The 19,527-nt window shown below is 49.3% G+C and overlaps 1 protein-coding gene across 1 annotated transcript in view; it reads left to right on the top strand.

Annotated features, from left to right (window-relative positions):
• Nucleotides 1–1,302: 1,302 nt before the first annotated feature.
• Nucleotides 1,303–19,527, top strand: part of LOC143934350 (opioid-binding protein/cell adhesion molecule homolog) — a 611,266-nt gene continuing 593,041 nt past the window's right edge. The window contains exon 1 of the mRNA XM_077457906.1: nucleotides 1,303–1,488. Coding sequence (XP_077314032.1) covers nucleotides 1,323–1,488 — 166 coding nt within the window. The 5' untranslated portion in view covers nucleotides 1,303–1,322. The remainder of the gene's footprint in view (nucleotides 1,489–19,527) is intronic.

Genomic DNA, 19,527 nt, shown 5'->3' on the forward strand with positions numbered 1-19,527 from the left:
CAGTCCCGCTAAAAATCGCAGATCACCGCTATTACTAGTAAATAAATAAATAAAAGTCCTTAAATCTATACCGAAGTTTGTAGACGCTATAACTTTTGCGCAAACCAATCAAAATAAGCTTATTGGGATTTTTTTAACCAAAAATATGTAGCAGAATACATGTTGGCCTAAATTGATGAAGAAATTCGTTTTTTTACATTTTTTTTGTATATATATGATAGCAGAAAGTAGAAAATATTGTTTTTTTTTTCAAAATTGTCAGCATTTTTTTGTTTATAGCGCAAAAAATAAAAACCGCAGAGGTAATCAAATACCACCAAAATAAAGCTCTATTTGTGGGGGGAAAAAAGCACATTCATTTTATTTGGGTAACGTGTCGCATTACCGCGCAATTGTCGGTTAAAGCGATGCAGTGCTGTATCGCAAAAAATGTCCTGGTCAGGAAGGGGGTAAAACCTTCCAGGGCTGAAGTAGTTAATGGACAACATGTTCACTTGCTGCCCAATATATCCCACCAACTTTCAGATGTTATTGTAACAAGATAATCAATGTTATTAACTTTAATTGTCAGTGATCAGTGATGTAATAGCTGATGGGTGTATGATGTCATTATAGATAGGAGATGTCAGATTGTGTTTATATGGGGTGTCAGTATATAGAGAAATGTCAGGCACTGTATATGTGGGAATGTTGAATATAGAGGGATGTCAGGCAGTGTTGATATGGGGATGTAAGTATATAGAGAGGATGTTAGGCTTAGGCAGTGTATAAATGAAGGTGTCCGTATATAGAGGGGATGTCGGGCAGTGTATATATGGGGTGTCATTATATACAGATGTGTACATATGGGGGCGTCAGTATATAGATGAAGTTAAGGGTGTATATATGGGGTGTCATTATATACAGATGTGTATATATGGGGTGTCATTATATACAGATGTGTATATATGGGGTGTCATCATTATATATAGATGTGTCAGGCAGTGTATATATGGGGGCATCAGTATATAGATGAAGTTAAGTGTATATATGGGGCTGTCGCTATAAAGAGGGATGTCAGACCTTATACAGCTGAAGTATTACTGACATCTCCATATATACACTGCCTGATATTCCCTATATACCGACACCACCGTATACACTACCTGACTCAGTATATAGAGAATATCAGGCAGTGTATATATGGTGGTGTCAGTATATAGAGGGGGATGTCAGGCAGTGTATATATGGGGGTGTCCCCCTATCTCTGTATAGCCAATAGCAGAGTGCGGGGTAGGTAGGTGGGTAGGTGGGTGGAGGGTGAGCAGTGTGTGTGTCGGTGAATGTTGCGGGTGTCACACAGCTCGGAGCTTCCACCACCACCATCATCACCCCCATCCTCTGCCCCTGTCTGTGCAGTCACCATGCCGGGGGTCCCCGTTCACCTCTTCCGAACCCTCCTGTGCTGGCTGACCGGACCGGCCCTGACCGCACTGCTCTTCGTACCAGGTACCGAACCCTCCCGGCCGGCATCGCCCGCTACCGGGACCGATCGCTATACTTCCATCCTCCCGCAACCGACCCTTACCCAGTCCATCCCCCTCATCTGAGAAACAACCCCCTTTATCCCTCCATCCTCCTCACCTGTCATCCCTCCATCCTCATCACCTGTCATCCCTCCATCCTCATCACCTGTCTATATAATCCCTCCATCCTCATCACGTGTCTATATAATCCCTCCATCCTCATCACCTGTCATCCCTCCATCCTCCTCACCTGTCATCCCTCCATCCTCATCACCTGTCTATAATCCCTCCATCCTCATCACCTGTCATCCCTCCATCCTCCTCACCTGTCATCCCTCCATCCTCATCACCTGTCATCCCTCTGTCCTCATCACCTGTCTGTAATCCCTCTATCCTCATCACCTGTTTGTAATCCCTCCATCCTCATCACCTGTCATCCCTCCATCCTCCTCCCCTGTCATCCCTCCATCCTCCTCACCTGTCATCCCTTCATCCTCCTCACCTGTCACCCCTTCATCCTCATCACCTGTCATCCCTCCATCCTCCTCACCTGTCATCCCTCCATCCTCATCACCTGTCTGTAATCCCTCCATCCTCATCACCTGTCTGTAATCCCTCCATCCTCATCACCTGTCACCCCTCCATCCTCATCCCCTGTCTGTAATCCCTCCATCCTCATCCCCTGTCTGTAGTCCCTCCATCCTCCTCACCTGTCACCCCTCCATCCTCCTCACCTGTTATCCCTCCATCCTCCTCACCTGTTATCCCTCCATCCTCCTCACTTGTCTGTCATTCTTTCATCCTCACCTGTCATCCCTCCATCCTCCTCACCAGTCTGTAATCCCTCCATCCTTCTCACCTGTCTTTAATCCCTCCATCCTCCTCACCTGCCATCGCTCTATCCTCCTCACCTGTCACCCCTCCATCCTCCTCACCTGTCATCCCTCCATCCTCCTCACTTGTCTGTCATTCTTTCATCCTCCTTGTCTGTCATTCTTTCATCCTCCTCACCTGTCATTCTTTCATCCTCCTCACCTGTCATCCCTCCATCCTCCTCACCTGTCATCCCTCCATCCTCCTCACCTGTCATCCCTCCATCCTCCTCACATGTCATTCCTCCATCCTCCTCACTTGTCTGTTATCCCTCCATCCTCCTCATCTGTCATCCCTCTATCCTCGACACTTGTCTGTCATTCTTTCATCCTCCTCACCTGTCTGCCATCCCTCCACCCTCCTCACCTGTCATCCCTCCACCCTCCATACCTGTCACCCCTCCATCCCCCTCACCTGTCTGTCATCCCTCAATCCTCCTCTCCTGTCTGCCATCCCTCAATCCTCCTCTCCTGTCTGCCATCCCTCCATCCTCCTCACTTGTCTGTCATCCTTTGATCCTTCTCACCTGTCCATCAGCCCTCCATCCTCCTCACTTGTCTGTCATCCCTCCATACTCATCACCTGTCTGTCATCCCTTTATCCTCATCACCTGTCTGTCATCCCCCCATCCTCCTTCCCTGTCTGTCATCCCTCCATCCTCACCTGTCCATCATTACTAAATTATTTTAACCTGTTCATCATCCCTCCATCCTTTTAATTTGTCCATCATCCCTTCATCCTCTTCACCTGAATGTCATTCCTCCAACCCTCTCACCTGTCCATCATCCCTCCACCCTCCTCACTAATTCGTCATCCCTCCATCCCTCCACCCTCTTTACAGGTCCATCATACCCCCATATCTCTCACTTTTCCTTGCACTACCTCCTGACACTTTTTTTGGTATTTAGTAACCCTTGTGTCTGTCTTGGCACCTCTCTTAGTCATTGCCCTTTAGGTCATTTAAATGCCCCCCCCCCATCCATAGATCCCCAAAAACGCTTGCAGAATCCCCTCTGCTTCATCTAGTAGTGCTCATTAACCCCTGCACTGCTCTGGTACTTTGTCTATTGCTAATTATTAACCCTTACATTGCTCCCGTGTAGTACTTATGAACCCTCGCATTTGTCCTTAGTAATCCTTACACTGCCTCTAGTTGTAGTCCTCATTAACCTTTGCTCTGCTCCTGGTAAAGCTCTCAATTCTATTTTGCCCTTACACTGCCCCTTCTGCATTAAAATTACATGTTGCCCTACACCTTGGCATAGCTACTGACTTATCTGCTATTTATTGTGTCTGCAACTTACTGGTCACCTGTTCCTCTTTATATGCCATCTGTATCCACATCATTTTTGGATTAGTTGGTGTGTACCATATCCCAATACTACTACTTCACGCCACATTATGTGCATCCTCCTTATCCTCTGTACTGTCTCTGATCAATGTGTACACTTATCTTAAATGCCCCCTCTCCTTCTCCACTAGTGTCCACTGGTCTAACTTACCTTCCTTGTTTCTCACCTGCTGTATGCCCTCATCTCTTCTACTGTGTCTTTGCCTCTCCTCTATTGTCCCATTAACTCCTCTCTCACCTCATTTCCTCCATTGTCCCCTCATCTTCCATGCTGACCACTTATCTTCTCCTGCACTGTCCCTTTATCTCTTCGCCCATAGTCCCCTCATCTTCTTCTCCACTGCCTCTTCATCTTCTTCTCTGTTGCCCCTAATTTCCTCCTGTGATGTTCCTGTCCATCTTCTTCCCCATTGATCTTTTATCCATTGCCGCTTGTCATCTGCTTCTCTGCTGTCCTCTCATCTTCCTCCCTGCTGACTTCTCACCTCTTTCTCCACTGTCCCCTCATTCTCTTATTGGCTGCCCCTCATCTCAACTCCACTGCCTTCCCAACACCTCCTCTTTCACCCTTCATCTTCTCCTCTGTTGCCCCTTATCTTCCCCTTTGCTGTCCCTCTAATCTCTTATTCTACTGGCCCCAAATCTTCTCTTCTGCTGCCCCCATACCCTCCTTCTCTGATGCTCATCCGTTTCTCCACTGTCCCATAATCTCCTTTCATCTCCTCCTGTTTTGACCCTTATCTCCTCCTCTTTTGCTGTCCCCTCATATACAGTCCATTTATTTCCTCTTCCACTACCCCTTAATCTCCTCTCCACTCCACTGTCCCCTGATCTTCTCTTCCACTTACTCCTCCCCTCCTTTGCCTCTACCTCCTCTGCTGTCCACTTATATCATCCTTCACTACCCCTGGATCTCCTTCTCTGTTGCCCCCTCATCTGCACTTTTTCTGTCACATGTTCTACTCCATTTTCCCTCTTCTCCTTATCTGCCTCTAATCTTCTCCTCTTTTCTTCCCCTCATCTCCTTCTCCCCTAACCCCTCATCTCACCCTTCACTGTCCCCTGATCTTCTTCTTCACCCCCCCCCCCCCCCCCTGCTGTTTCATATTTTCTTCCATTGCCCACTCTACAGCTCTCCCTTCATCTTCTCCCCCACTACCTCATCTCTTCCTCCACTGTATCAACACTCCTCTTTCAATGTCTCCTCATATCCTCCTCCACTACCCTCTTACCTCCTTCTCTGCTGTTATCCTTAATCCTGTAATCTTTTCCTCTGCCCCCCCCCCACCCCCCATCTTTTTTGGTCCTGACCCCTTTTTTTTTTTTCACTGTGCTTTACCCCCTCCTCATCTGACACCTCTTCTCATCCTCCACTGTCCCCCTGATCTCCTCCACTGTCCTCTCCTCTGCCATTACTCCCTTAACTCCTCCACTGCTGTCCCCTTATAACCCCCACCAATTCTCTTCCTTCTGAGACTGAGGCCCTGATCTCTTCCTCTTTTGCTCTCTCAGCTATCCCTTTTCTGTCTTGTCTCCTCCTCCTCTGTCCCCTAGTCTTCTCCTCTGCTGCTTCTCACCTCCTTCCCTGACCTCTTATCTTCTCCCTCTCTTCCTCCTTCCTTGATTCCTCATCTTCTCCCCCACTGTCTGCTGATTTCCTCCTTCTCTATCCCCTAATCCTCTCCTCTGGTGTCCCCCCACCTCTTCCTCCTCTAACCCCTCATCTCATCCCCACTCTTTCCTGTGATCTCCTCCACTGTCCTCTCCATTGCCATTACCCCCTGAACTCAACCTCTGTTGTATCTTGAGCTACTCCTCTATTGCCTCCTCATCTCCCCCTTTTCTGCCCTGTCTCCTCTTCAGCTGTCACCTCCTCCTCCTCTGTCCTCTAATCTTTTACACTGTTTTTTCCCCTCATCTCCTCCTCCCTTGGCACATTATTTTCTCCTTTATCACCCCTTTATCTCCTCCTCACCTGACCCTCCTCCTCCACTGTTCCCTGATCTTCTCCTTTACCTTTTTATGTCCTCCTCCTCTGACCCCTCATGTTCTTCTCCACTGTCTACTCATTTCCTCCTACCTGACCCCTTAATGTCCTCCTTCACTGACCCCTCATCACCGTGCCAGCTGTTCTCTGTTCTCCTTTGTCCCTTTCCCTTCATGTCCTCCAACACTGCCCACTCTGCCACTTAATATTCTCCACTGCTCTTGCCCTCATCTCCTCCTCGCCTGACCCCTTATTTTCTCATTACTTACCCCTTTATCTCCTCTTTCCCTGAGCCCTCATCTCCTTCCCTATTTTTCTGTCAACCCCTTCTTTCCTACCAATTCTTGTCCTTCTCCACTGCCCTCTCTGCCCCCTAATCTTCACCACTGCTCCTGCCCTCATCCCCTCCATTCCTGACCCCTTATTTTCTCCTTTGTTACCCCTTTATCTCCTCCTTCCAATTTCTCTCCTATATTTCTCATTGGGTTTTAAGAAACAGTAATACCCGTTAAGAGTATTTTTTATCATAGTGCATCTTGTCTTGTTTTTCAAAATTTCATGAGCATTTTGGTTTCAGGGATGTTCTTTATCTTTCACAAGGTCTCTCTGGGGAGTTTTTCAATTTAGGTTATTTTGTAACTTCATGAAGTGGGCATAGCAGAGGATATGGAAGTAACAGAGGATTTGGGGTGGCTATTTATTCCTGAACACAAACCTGACTGCCATTATCCCTTTGTATAATAGATGGTGGAGGTGAGGAGCCCAATTAGTTTCCAGAGTCCATGGGTCCATGTGACAGGTCTATAGATTATGGATATGCATTCATTGTGTTTGATGATTGCTTTTTTCCTCAGTAGTTAACTAAGGGCTGGTATATGTTGGCTTTATGCGTTTCTCTCATCTGCAATAGAATTAATTAACTGGGTATGTTTAGTCAATACCAGCCAATAGTCAGCTACTATAAGCTTTTTTTATATGATTGGATCGTCATTATGGACAAAGAGTTTTATTATAGACGCACCAGCGCTGAATATATTTCAGACTGCATTATGTGGTGAAATGGTATATGTCTATAAGAGAGTACATATATTGCTTTTTATTCTCATTATAGCATGTAAGCTGTATATTTAGATCATGATATGTGGAATTAGCCATGCGTGTGCTTCACCTATAGCAGTGATGGTGAACCTTGGCACCCCAGATGTTTTGGAACTACATTTCCCATGATACTCAACTACACTGCAGAGTGCATGAGCATCATGTGAAATGTAGTTCCAAAACATCTGGGGTGCCAAGGTTTGCCATCACTGACCTATAGAGTGTAAATTCCTTTGAGTAGCACCACAAACGCAAAGGAATTTACACTCTATAGGTGAGGCACACGCATGGCTCATAAACCATTATGTAGGCTCTTTTCTCTGCCTTTGTGTATGGAGTTGACATTTACACTGCTATATATATATATATATATATATATATATATATATATATATATATATATATATATATATATATATATATATATATATATAATATAGAGTGGGGGGAAAAGTTGCCTCCGGTAGTAAGTAAAAATGATACAGTCCAAACATATTGGCTGTGGACTTTAAAATATTTAAATATTCTCAAGAAACAGTAAATGAGCTTTAAGGCAAGCCCTCACTGCCCCCTATAGCTGCAGGCATTGTGGAAACTAGTGATGGCCGAACGGTTCGCCCGGCGGTCGTTTCGCGGCGAATTTCCGACTTTCGCCGTCCGCGGGTTCGAACGCCTTTTTCCGTCGTTCGCCCCGGCGGACTTACGTGTTTAATGTATACAAGAACTTTAACCTTTCGTGACACGTTTATCATGTGTTACAGGACAACCAATTGAGACATGACAGCTCATGGACACTTGGACATTCCCCCTAACCTATAAATACACCCGATCCGGTGGCCATTTTACATTCTTTCTTCTGTCACTGTAGGGAAAGGATCCTGTGTGGAGTAGGGACAGAGAAAACGCTAGCTATTTGGTACACAAAAGTTCTTTTCAGGACTGGTATAGGTGTTAGGTCAGCAGCCTGAGTTTCTTTTGTCAGTTTAGATAAAGGGACAGAGCGCTGTATGCTGCTATTTTAGGGACAGCTCAGCCAGATTAGTCTTTCTTCATCATCATCATCATCATCATCATTAGCTGTTACTATCAGGTCCACAAAAGAGCTGTTCCAGCTAATCGTTCCAGCCTACTCTTTTTTGCCAATTTGTATAGGGACAGGCAGGAAGCAGTGTTGTCAGGCAGTGAGGATAATTTTAAAGACTTGCTGTTACTATTAGTTCCACAAAGGTTCTTTTCAGGACTGGTATCAGTGGTACGGTAATAGGCTTGTACACGTATAATATTCTTTCTTCCAAATATAGAAAGAATATTATACTTGACTGCTGCCCTTCTGCTGCAGTCTGCTAATCATTCACAACTCACTTGTTCCACAAAGCTCTTTATCAGGACTGGTAACTTGGTCTGTCTAGGGTGCTACGGTACATAGGCTTGGGTGCGGTACAGTCTGCTGTTCTGTAAGGACCGCTATCGGTCCACAATACATAGGGTTGCCGTGCACTACTGCTGACCGCTGCCCTATACTGCAGCAGTCCTTCATTGGTATAGGGACTGACGTACAGTCTGCTAATCACTAACACACAACCTGCTTGGTCCACAAAAGTTCTTATAAGGACTGGTAACTTGGTATAGGGTGCTACGGTACATAGGCCTGAGTGCAGTACAGTCTGCTGTTCTGTAAGGACCGCTATCGGTCCACAATACATAGGGTTGCCGTGCACTACTGCTGACCGCTGCCCTATACTGCAGCAGTCCTTCAGCGGTATAGGGACTGACGCACAGTCTGCTAAACACTAACACACAACCTGCTTGGTCCACAAAAGTTCTTATAAGGACTGGTAACTTGGTATAGGGTGCTACGGTACATAGGCCTGAGTGCAGTACAGTCTGCTGTTCTGTAAGGACCGCTATCGGTCCACAATACATAGGGTTGACGTGCACTACTGCTGACCGCTGCCCTATACTGCAGCAGTCCTTCAGCGGTATAGGGACTGACGCACAGTCTGCTAAACACTAACACACAACCTGCTTGGTCCACAAAAGTTCTTATAAGGACTGGTAACTTGGTATAGGGTGCTACGGTACATAGGCCTGAGTGCAGTACAGTCTGCTGTTCTGTAAGGACCGCTATCGGTCCACAATACATAGGGTTGCCGTGCACTACTGCTGACCGCTGCCCTATACTGCAGCAGTCCTTCATTGGTATAGGGACTGACGTACAGTCTGCTAATCACTAACACACAACCTGCTTGGTCCACAAAAGTTCTTATAAGGACTGGTAACTTGGTATAGGGTGCTACGGTACATAGGCCTGAGTGCGTTACAGTCTGCTGTTCTGTAAGGACCGCTATCGGTCCACAATACATAGGGTTGCCGTGCACTACTGCTGACCGCTGCCCTATACTGCAGCAGTCCTTCATTGGTATAGGGACTGACGTACAGTCTGCTAATCACTAACACACAACCTGCTTGGTCCACAAAAGTTCTTATAAGGACTGGTAACTTGGTATAGGGTGCTACGGTACATAGGCCTGAGTGCGTTACAGTCTGCTGTTCTGTAAGGACCGCTATCGGTCCACAATACATAGGGTTGCCGTGCACTACTGCTGACCGCTGCCCTATACTGCAGCAGTCCTTCATTGGTATAGGGACTGACGTACAGTCTGCTAATCACTAACACACAACCTGCTTGGTCCACAAAAGTTCTTATAAGGACTGGTAACTTGGTATAGGGTGCTACGGTACATAGGCCTGAGTGCAGTACAGTCTGCTGTTCTGTAAGGACCGCTATCGGTCCACAATACATAGGGTTGCCGTGCACTACTGCTGACCGCTGCCCTATACTGCAGCAGTCCTTCAGCGGTATAGGGACTGACGCACAGTCTGCTAAACACTAACACACAACCTGCTTGGTCCACAAAAGTTCTTATAAGGACTGGTAACTTGGTATAGGGTGCTACGGTACATAGGCCTGAGTGCAGTACAGTCTGCTGTTCTGTAAGGACCGCTATCGGTCCACAATACATAGGGTTGACGTGCACTACTGCTGACCGCTGCCCTATACTGCAGCAGTCCTTCAGCGGTATAGGGACTGACGCACAGTCTGCTAAACACTAACACACAACCTGCTTGGTCCACAAAAGTTCTTATAAGGACTGGTAACTTGGTATAGGGTGCTACGGTACATAGGCCTGAGTGCAGTACAGTCTGCTGTTCTGTAAGGACCGCTATCGGTCCACAATACATAGGGTTGCCGTGCACTACTGCTGACCGCTGCCCTATACTGCAGCAGTCCTTCATTGGTATAGGGACTGACGTACAGTCTGCTAATCACTAACACACAACCTGCTTGGTCCACAAAAGTTCTTATAAGGACTGGTAACTTGGTATAGGGTGCTACGGTACATAGGCCTGAGTGCGTTACAGTCTGCTGTTCTGTAAGGACCGCTATCGGTCCACAATACATAGGGTTGCCGTGCACTACTGCTGACCGCTGCCCTATACTGCAGCAGTCCTTCATTGGTATAGGGACTGACGTACAGTCTGCTAATCACTAACACACAACCTGCTTGGTCCACAAAAGTTCTTATAAGGACTGGTAACTTGGTATAGGGTGCTACGGTACATAGGCCTGAGTGCGTTACAGTCTGCTGTTCTGTAAGGACCGCTATCGGTCCACAATACATAGGGTTGCCGTGCACTACTGCTGACCGCTGCCCTATACTGCAGCAGTCCTTCATTGGTATAGGGACTGACGTACAGTCTGCTAATCACTAACACACAACCTGCTTGGTCCACAAAAGTTCTTATAAGGACTGGTAACTTGGTATAGGGTGCTACGGTACATAGGCCTGAGTGCAGTACAGTCTGCTGTTCTGTAAGGACCGCTATCGGTCCACAATACATAGGGTTGCCGTGCACTACTGCTGACCGCTGCCCTATACTGCAGCAGTCCTTCAGCGGTATAGGGACTGACGCACAGTCTGCTAAACACTAACACACAACCTGCTTGGTCCACAAAAGTTCTTATAAGGACTGGTAACTTGGTATAGGGTGCTACGGTACATAGGCCTGAGTGCAGTACAGTCTGCTGTTCTGTAAGGACCGCTATCGGTCCACAATACATAGGGTTGCCGTGCACTACTGCTGACCGCTGCCCTATACTGCAGCAGTCCTTCAGCGGTATAGGGACTGACGCACAGTCTGCTAAACACTAACACACAACCTGCTTGGTCCACAAAAGTTCTTATAAGGACTGGTAACTTGGTATAGGGTGCTACGGTACATAGGCCTGAGTGCAGTACAGTCTGCTGTTCTGTAAGGACCGCTATCGGTCCACAATACATAGGGTTGCCGTGCACTACTGCTGACCGCTGCCCTATACTGCAGCAGTCCTTCATTGGTATAGGGACTGACGTACAGTCTGCTAATCACTAACACACAACCTGCTTGGTCCACAAAAGTTCTTATAAGGACTGGTAACTTGGTATAGGGTGCTACGGTACATAGGCCTGAGTGCAGTACAGTCTGCTGTTCTGTAAGGACCGCTATCGGTCCACAATACATAGGGTTGCCGTGCACTACTGCTGACCGCTGCCCTATACTGCAGCAGTCCTTCAGCGGTATAGGGACTGACGCACAGTCTGCTAAACACTAACACACAACCTGCTTGGTCCACAAAAGTTCTTATAAGGACTGGTAACTTGGTATAGGGTGCTACGGTACATAGGCCTGAGTGCAGTACAGTCTGCTGTTCTGTAAGGACCGCTATCGGTCCACAATACATAGGGTTGCCGTGCACTACTGCTGACCGCTGCCCTATACTGCAGCAGTCCTTCATTGGTATAGGGACTGACGTACAGTCTGCTAATCACTAACACACAACCTGCTTGGTCCACAAAAGTTCTTATAAGGACTGGTAACTTGGTATAGGGTGCTACGGTACATAGGCCTGAGTGCGTTACAGTCTGCTGTTCTGTAAGGACCGCTATCGGTCCACAATACATAGGGTTGCCGTGCACTACTGCTGACCGCTGCCCTATACTGCAGCAGTCCTTCATTGGTATAGGGACTGACGTACAGTCTGCTAATCACTAACACACAACCTGCTTGGTCCACAAAAGTTCTTATAAGGACTGGTAACTTGGTATAGGGTGCTACGGTACATAGGCCTGAGTGCAGTACAGTCTGCTGTTCTGTAAGGACCGCTATCGGTCCACAATACATAGGGTTGACGTGCACTACTGCTGACCGCTGCCCTATACTGCAGCAGTCCTTCAGCGGTATAGGGACTGACGCACAGTCTGCTAAACACTAACACACAACCTGCTTGGTCCACAAAAGTTCTTATAAGGACTGGTAACTTGGTATAGGGTGCTACGGTACATAGGCCTGAGTGCAGTACAGTCTGCTGTTCTGTAAGGACCGCTATCGGTCCACAATACATAGGGTTGCCGTGCACTACTGCTGACCGCTGCCCTATACTGCAGCAGTCCTTCAGCGGTATAGGGACTGACGCACAGTCTGCTAAACACTAACACACAACCTGCTTGGTCCACAAAAGTTCTTATAAGGACTGGTAACTTGGTATAGGGTGCTACGGTACATAGGCCTGAGTGCAGTACAGTCTGCTGTTCTGTAAGGACCGCTATCGGTCCACAATACATAGGGTTGCCGTGCACTACTGCTGACCGCTGCCCTATACTGCAGCAGTCCTTCATTGGTATAGGGACTGACGTACAGTCTGCTAATCACTAACACACAACCTGCTTGGTCCACAAAAGTTCTTATAAGGACTGGTAACTTGGTATAGGGTGCTACGGTACATAGGCCTGAGTGCGTTACAGTCTGCTGTTCTGTAAGGACCGCTATCGGTCCACAATACATAGGGTTGCCGTGCACTACTGCTGACCGCTGCCCTATACTGCAGCAGTCCTTCATTGGTATAGGGACTGACGTACAGTCTGCTAATCACTAACACACAACCTGCTTGGTCCACAAAAGTTTTTATAAGGACTGGTAACTTGGTATAGGGTGCTACGGTACATAGGCCTGAGTGCAGTACAGTCTGCTGTTCTGTAAGGACCGCTATCGGTCCACAATACATAGGGTTGCCGTGCACTACTGCTGACCGCTGCCCTATACTGCAGCAGTCCTTCATTGGTATAGGGACTGACGTACAGTCTGCTAATCACTAACACACAACCTGCTTGGTCCACAAAAGTTTTTATAAGGACTGGTAACTTGGTATAGGGTGCTACGGTACATAGGCCTGAGTGCAGTACAGTCTGCTGTTCTGTAAGGACCGCTATCGGTCCACAATACATAGGGTTGCCGTGCACTACTGCTGACCGCTGCCCTATACTGCAGCAGTCCTTCATTGGTATAGGGACTGACGTACAGTCTGCTAATCACTAACACACAACCTGCTTGGTCCACAAAAGTTTTTATAAGGACTGGTAACTTGGTATAGGGTGCTACGGTACATAGGCCTGAGTGCAGTACAGTCTGCTGTTCTGTAAGGACCGCTATCGGTCCACAATACATAGGGTTGCCGTGCACTACTGCTGACCGCTGCCCTATACTGCAGCAGTCCTTCATTGGTATAGGGACTGACGTACAGTCTGCTAATCACTAACACACAACCTGCTTGGTCCACAAAAGTTTTTATAAGGACTGGTAACTTGGTATAGGGTGCTACGGTACATAGGCCTGAGTGCAGTACAGTCTGCTGTTCTGTAAGGACCGCTATCGGTCCACAATACATAGGGTTGACGTGCACTACTGCTGACCGCTGCCCTATACTGCAGCAGTCCTTCAGCGGTATAGGGACTAAGAGTTTTGTCACAGGGTGATTTAAAAAATGACAGGCAGAGGAAGAGGCAGGCCCTTCCGCAGGGGTGGTAGGGGTAGGGCAGGAGCAACAGCCTTGAGCCAAAGTGGGAAGTTGCAGAAGGTGCGTTCAATTACTTTAAAGGACGCACCAGACTTGGTTGAGTGGCTCACTCAGCCTTATTCTTCTGCACCCTCCTCATCCTCTCGATCTGCACCCTCTTCTTCACTCTCTGCTATGTGCACCCCCAAAGACACTACCACCAACAACACGACCACCACCACCACCACCACATACCTTCCGCTTGAGTCACTGGAATTATTTTCCGATCCATATCAAGAGGACATTTCTGATGCGCAGCCACTCTTGGTATTGGATCAGGAAGAGGAGGTAGCAACAAGCGCTACTCAGCAGTCTGACGGCAGTACCCAGATCAGCCCAAGGAGGAGGTTGGTCCCCGGTGTTGCTGCCTACTCTACTTATAGCGGTGGGGAAGGTGACGTTGATGATGACGTGTCTAGTGATGTCACGTGGGTGCCCACAAGAGAGGAAGAGGAGGGGAGTTCAGAGGGAGATATGGACCAGCAGATAGGGAGGAGAAGCAGCAATGACTTACATTGCACAGCAGGGACAAAGCAGACTGCAAATGTATCAGGAGCGAGTCATCGACCATGTACGGTCACATCTGGCGCTCCCAGGACACCGGCACATGGCTCCGCAGTGTGGGCTTTTTTTAACGTGTCCGCTGCTGACAATAGCGTTGCCATCTGCAATCTTTGCAGTCAACGCGTTAGTCGCGGTAAGCCCAATACTCACCTAGGGACGACCGCCTTAAGAAGGCACATGAGCAGCCATCACCGAGCCCAGTGGGAGCAACGGAACACACAAAGCCACACTGCAGGCTCTCACCGTCCAGCCTCGTCTTCTACTTCTCCTTCTCCTCTCTCCTCACAATTGTCCTCCACTCCACCTTCCATCACGCCAAGCTCACATTTTTCTGCAAAAAGGCAGGCTTCCGTGGGCCTAATGTTTGAGCGTAAAAAAATGATGACGCCGGATAACCCTCTTGCCCAACGGTTGGCGGCTGGCTTGTCAGAACTCATAGCCCGCCAACTACTGCCATATAAACTGGTGGACTCGGAGGCCTTTCGCAAATTTGTGGCCATTGGAACACCACAATGGAAGGTCCCAGGAAGGAAGTATTTCTCAGAGAAGGGCATCCCAGAGCTATATGGCCATGTTCAGCGGCAAGTGAATGTATCTCTGGCACACAGTGTCGGTGCCAAGATACATCTGACCACAGACACGTGGTCTAGCAAACACGGGCAGGGAAGGTATATCAGTTTTACTGCCCACTGGGTGAACCTTCTGACGGCCGTCAAGCATGTAACCCGTGGCACCCGTGTAGATTTGGTTTTACCGCCACGGATTGCATGCAGGCCTGACTCTTCTTCTCCTCCTCCTACTCCATCCTCCTCCCTCTCCTCCTCAGCTGCCTCCTCCTTTTCCGCTGCTAGCGTCTCTTCCACTGCACCGCCCAAGCTCCCCAGAACCTATTCCACATGCCAGGTGAGACGTTGCCATGCCGTGCTGCGTCTGTTGTGCCTGGAAGCAAAGAGCCACACTGGCCCGGCACTCCTTTCAGCTTTGCGTTCACAGGCAGATGAGTGGCTAACACCGCTCAATTTGACAGTTGGTAAAGTGGTGTGTGACAACGGTGCCAATCTGCTTAGCGCATTGAAACAGGGCAAAATCACGCACGTGCCGTGCATGGCACACGTCTTAAACTTGGTCGTGCAGCGATTCCTTGTCAAATACCCTGGGGTCCAGGACATCTTGCGGCAGGCAAGGAAAATCTCGGCCCATTTCAGAAGATCTTACACGGCCATGGCTCGCCTTGCTGACATTCAGCGGCGACACCATCTGCCGGTCAGACGTCTTATTTGCGATTGCCCGACGCGATGGAACTCAACCTTCTATATGCTTGATAGGCTGCTCCAGCAGAAACGTGCAGTTAACGTCTACCTGTATGAACTCTGCGAAAGAAACGGTTCTGGGGAGCTGGGTTTTTTTTCACCGCGCCAGTGGCTGCTCATGCGCGACACATGCAGACTTCTGCGGCCATTTGAGGAGATCACCAAACTGGTCAGTCGCAGCCATGGCGCCATCAGTGACATGGTACCTTATGCCTTCTTTCTGGAGCGTGCATTGCGTCGTGTCATTGATCAGGCTGTGGAGGAGCAGGAGCGGGAAGATGAGGAAGTCGCAATGCTGGATGAATTCCCAGGGGGGGCTACTCTATCTGAGACAAGTCAACAACAGGAGTCTGATGAGGAGTCAGAGGAGGATGGTGCCGGGGCGGATGAGCAGGAGCAAGAAGAGCATGCTTTAAACCTTTCTGGGATCCCTGTTGTGCGAGGATGGGGAGAGGAGAATGAAGAGGACGACATTATCCTGGATGATGAGCAGGAGCCAGGCCACCACACCGCTTCCACTTTAGTGCAAATGGGGGCCTTCATGCTCCAGTGTTTTAATAGGGACCCCCGTATAAAAAGCATGAGGGTCAAGGACCAGTACTGGGTGGCAACGTACTTAGACCCCCGGTACAAACACAAAATGGCGGAAATGTTACCGCCGTCGCAGAGGGCTGTCAGAATGCAGCACTTCCAGGCCTTGCTTCGAGAAATGCTGCATTCTGCTTTTGCGTGCGCTGGCAGAGGAGCAATTCCCACTCCCAGAGAAGGATTTGCGGGTACCAATCCAACAGCGCCTGCAAGAAGAGGCCGGTTTGAAGATGTGTTGGTGACTTCGGATATGAGGTCATTCTTTCAGCCGACCCATCGACAGGTGTCATCCGGATCCAGCATCAGGGAACGCCTAGACCGTCAGGTGTCCGACTACATTGGGTTAACGGCCGATGTGGACGCTCTGAGGAGTGATGAACCCCTAGACTACTGGGTGGGCAGGCTTGACCTCTGGCCAGAGCTTGCCCAATTTGCAATCGAACTGTTGGCTTGCCCCTCATCCAGTGTCCTGTCCGAAAGGACGTTCAGCGCAGCAGGGGGGATTGTGACCGATAAGCGTACTCGCCTAGCTCACCACAGTGTTAACTACCTCACATTTCTAAAAATGAATGAGGCATGGATCTCGGAGGAATTCAACACATGTGATCAGTAGACCATGTATATGTCTATAAACAATTTTTGGAATCAAGCACACAGACCTTCTTAATTCATTTGGCTCACTTCCCTGACCCAAAAAAGCACACCGTACTATATGCCCCTACCCTCCTCTTTGAAGAGGTTGAGCGGTGTCATATTTCTACTGGGGCTGCTTATTATGAGGGGTTCCCACCATCCCTGTGCTGTGCTGACTTCCTCCTGGGTGTTCTTATTATGAGGGGCTCCCACCATCCCTGTGCTGTGCTGACTTCCTCCTGGGGGTTCTTATTATGAGGGGATCACACCATCCCTGTGCTGTGCTGACTTCCTCCTGGGGGTTCTTATTATGAGGGGATCACACCATCCCTGTGCTGTGCTGACTTCCTCCTGGGGGTTCTTATTATGAGGGGATCACACCATCCCTGTGCTGTGCTGACTTCCTCCTGGGGCTGCTTACGGTGCTGCTGTCAGCGCTGTATGTCACGGAGCTGCTGTCAGCGCTGTATGTCACGGAGCTGCTGTCAGCGCTGTATGTCACGGAGCTGCTGTCAGCGCTGTATGTCACGGAGCTGCTGTCAGCGCTGTATGTCACGGAGCTGCTGTCAGCGCTGTATGTCACGGAGCTGCTGTCAGCGCTGTATGTCACGGAGCTGCTGTCAGCGCTGTATGTCACGGTGCTGCTGTCAGCGCTGTATGTCACGGAGCTGCTGTCAGCGCTGTATGTCACGGAGCTGCTGTCAGCGCTGTATGTCACGGAGCTGCTGTCAGCGCTGTATGTCACGGAGCTGCTGTCAGCGCTGTATGTCACGGAGCTGCTGTCAGCGCTGTATGTCACGGTGCTGCTGTCAGCGCTGTATGTCACGGAGCTGCTGTCAGCGCTGTATGTCACGGAGCTGCTGTCAGCGCTGTATGTCACGGTGCTGCTGTCAGCGCTGTATGTCACGGAGCTGCTGTCAGCGCTGTATGTCACGGTGCTGCTGTCAGCGCTGTATGTCACGGAGCTGCTGTCAGCGCTGTATGTCACGGAGCTGCTGTCAGTGCTGTATGTCACGGAGCTGCTGTCAGCGCTGTATGTCACGGAGCTGCTGTCAGCGCTGTATGTCACGGAGCTGCTGTCAGCGCTGTATGTCACGGTGCTGCTGTCAGCGCTGTATGTCACGGAGCTGCTGTCAGCGCTGTATGTCACGGAGCTGCTGTCAGTGCTGTATGTCACGGAGCTGCTGTCAGCGCTGTATGTCACGGAGCTGCTGTCAGCGCTGTATGTCACGGAGCTGCTGTCAGCGCTGTATGTCACGGTGCTGCTGTCAGCGCTGTATGTCACGGAGCTGCTGTCAGCGCTGTATGTCACGGAGCTGCTGTCAGCGCTGTATGTCACGGAGCTGCTGTCAGCGCTGTATGTCACGGAGCTGCTGTCAGCGCTGTATGTCACGGAGCTGCTGTCAGCGCTGTATGTCACGGTGCTGATGTCAGTGCTCTGTATTACGGTGCTGCTGTCAGTGCTCTGTATCTCCTGCACCCTCTTGTTTGCCTACCCTGGTCCCTGACCTTCCCTCTCCTCCATTGCCTTCATTAGCTCCATAGTCCTGAATTGTCAGAACAATTTCCCAAATAAAAAAAAAATGCTTGTAGTTATCGATCCCAAATTCACCTCATACATGTATTATGCTATTGTCCAGGTGGTGGGACTACGTGCTACCCCCTAATAATTACCCCGTGGCCGCAAATTCGACCTAAAGGTTTGCGAAATTCGCCTCCCATTGAAGTCAATGGAGCCCGCGGCGAACGGTCGTTTTCGCGAACGTTTGTGCCCGTTCGCGTTTCGCGTTCGCGAAACGTCCCGTCGGAAGTTCGTCCATCACTAGTGGAAACATTCATCCTCAAAGCTCACAGCAGAAGGACTGAAGTCCTTTTACTTGACAGTTCACTCTGCTCCAGCCATGCAATAGTGACTCAGCAGCTCAGACCCTGTTTCCTCCCTCTCAGCAGTGACTCAGCATCTCAGGTCACCCTGCCCCATCCCCAACAGTTGTGCAGCAGCTAAGCTCACCTTGCATCTTCTACCCAACAGGGACTCAGCAGTTTTGCTTCCCCTGCCTTCCCCACCCAGCAGTAGAGATGAGCTCAGGCGTGCAAACACGCCCAAGCTCATCCTTACCCAGCAGTGATTCAGCAGCTCAGCTCAACCTGTTCCTTCCTGTCAACAGTGATAAAGCAGCCCTGCTCACCCTATCCAGCAGTGGCCCAGCAGGGCAGCATCTCCTGTTCCCCCTCCCAGCAGTGACTTAACAGCTCTGCTCTCCTGGTCCCCTCATCCTGGAGTGACTTAACAGTTCTGAGCCTCACGACCAGCAGTTCAACACCCCCTCCCCTCCTCACCCACCCAACAGTGCCTCAGCAGCTCAGCTCACTTTGCTCCCTTCCCTCAGCATTGATATAGAATACCAGCTTATGGTTTTCATCCTTCCCAACAGTAACAATCAGCTTCCTAGGTGTGACTCAGAATTTCATCACTCAGAAGCTCAGCTCTCTGTCTGCGCTTCCTTCTTAGCAGTGACTCAGCAGCTCAGCTCCCTGGTTTCCCACTACCACTAGTGACTAGGCTGTTAAGTCCACCCTGACCCCCCCTTCCAGAGCGCTTTATCCATGTTTGTATGAGAGATTAAGTTTGAAGGCTGCTGAGACATGGCTTCATTTACTTTAGTGCCTCTGATATAAAGGATGAT

Source organism: Lithobates pipiens, unplaced genomic scaffold (genome assembly GCF_037356315.1).
Source record: "Lithobates pipiens isolate NorthernLeopardFrog02 unplaced genomic scaffold, aLitPip1_a1.2 Scaffold_27, whole genome shotgun sequence".
NCBI classification, from domain to species: domain Eukaryota; kingdom Metazoa; phylum Chordata; class Amphibia; order Anura; family Ranidae; genus Lithobates; species Lithobates pipiens.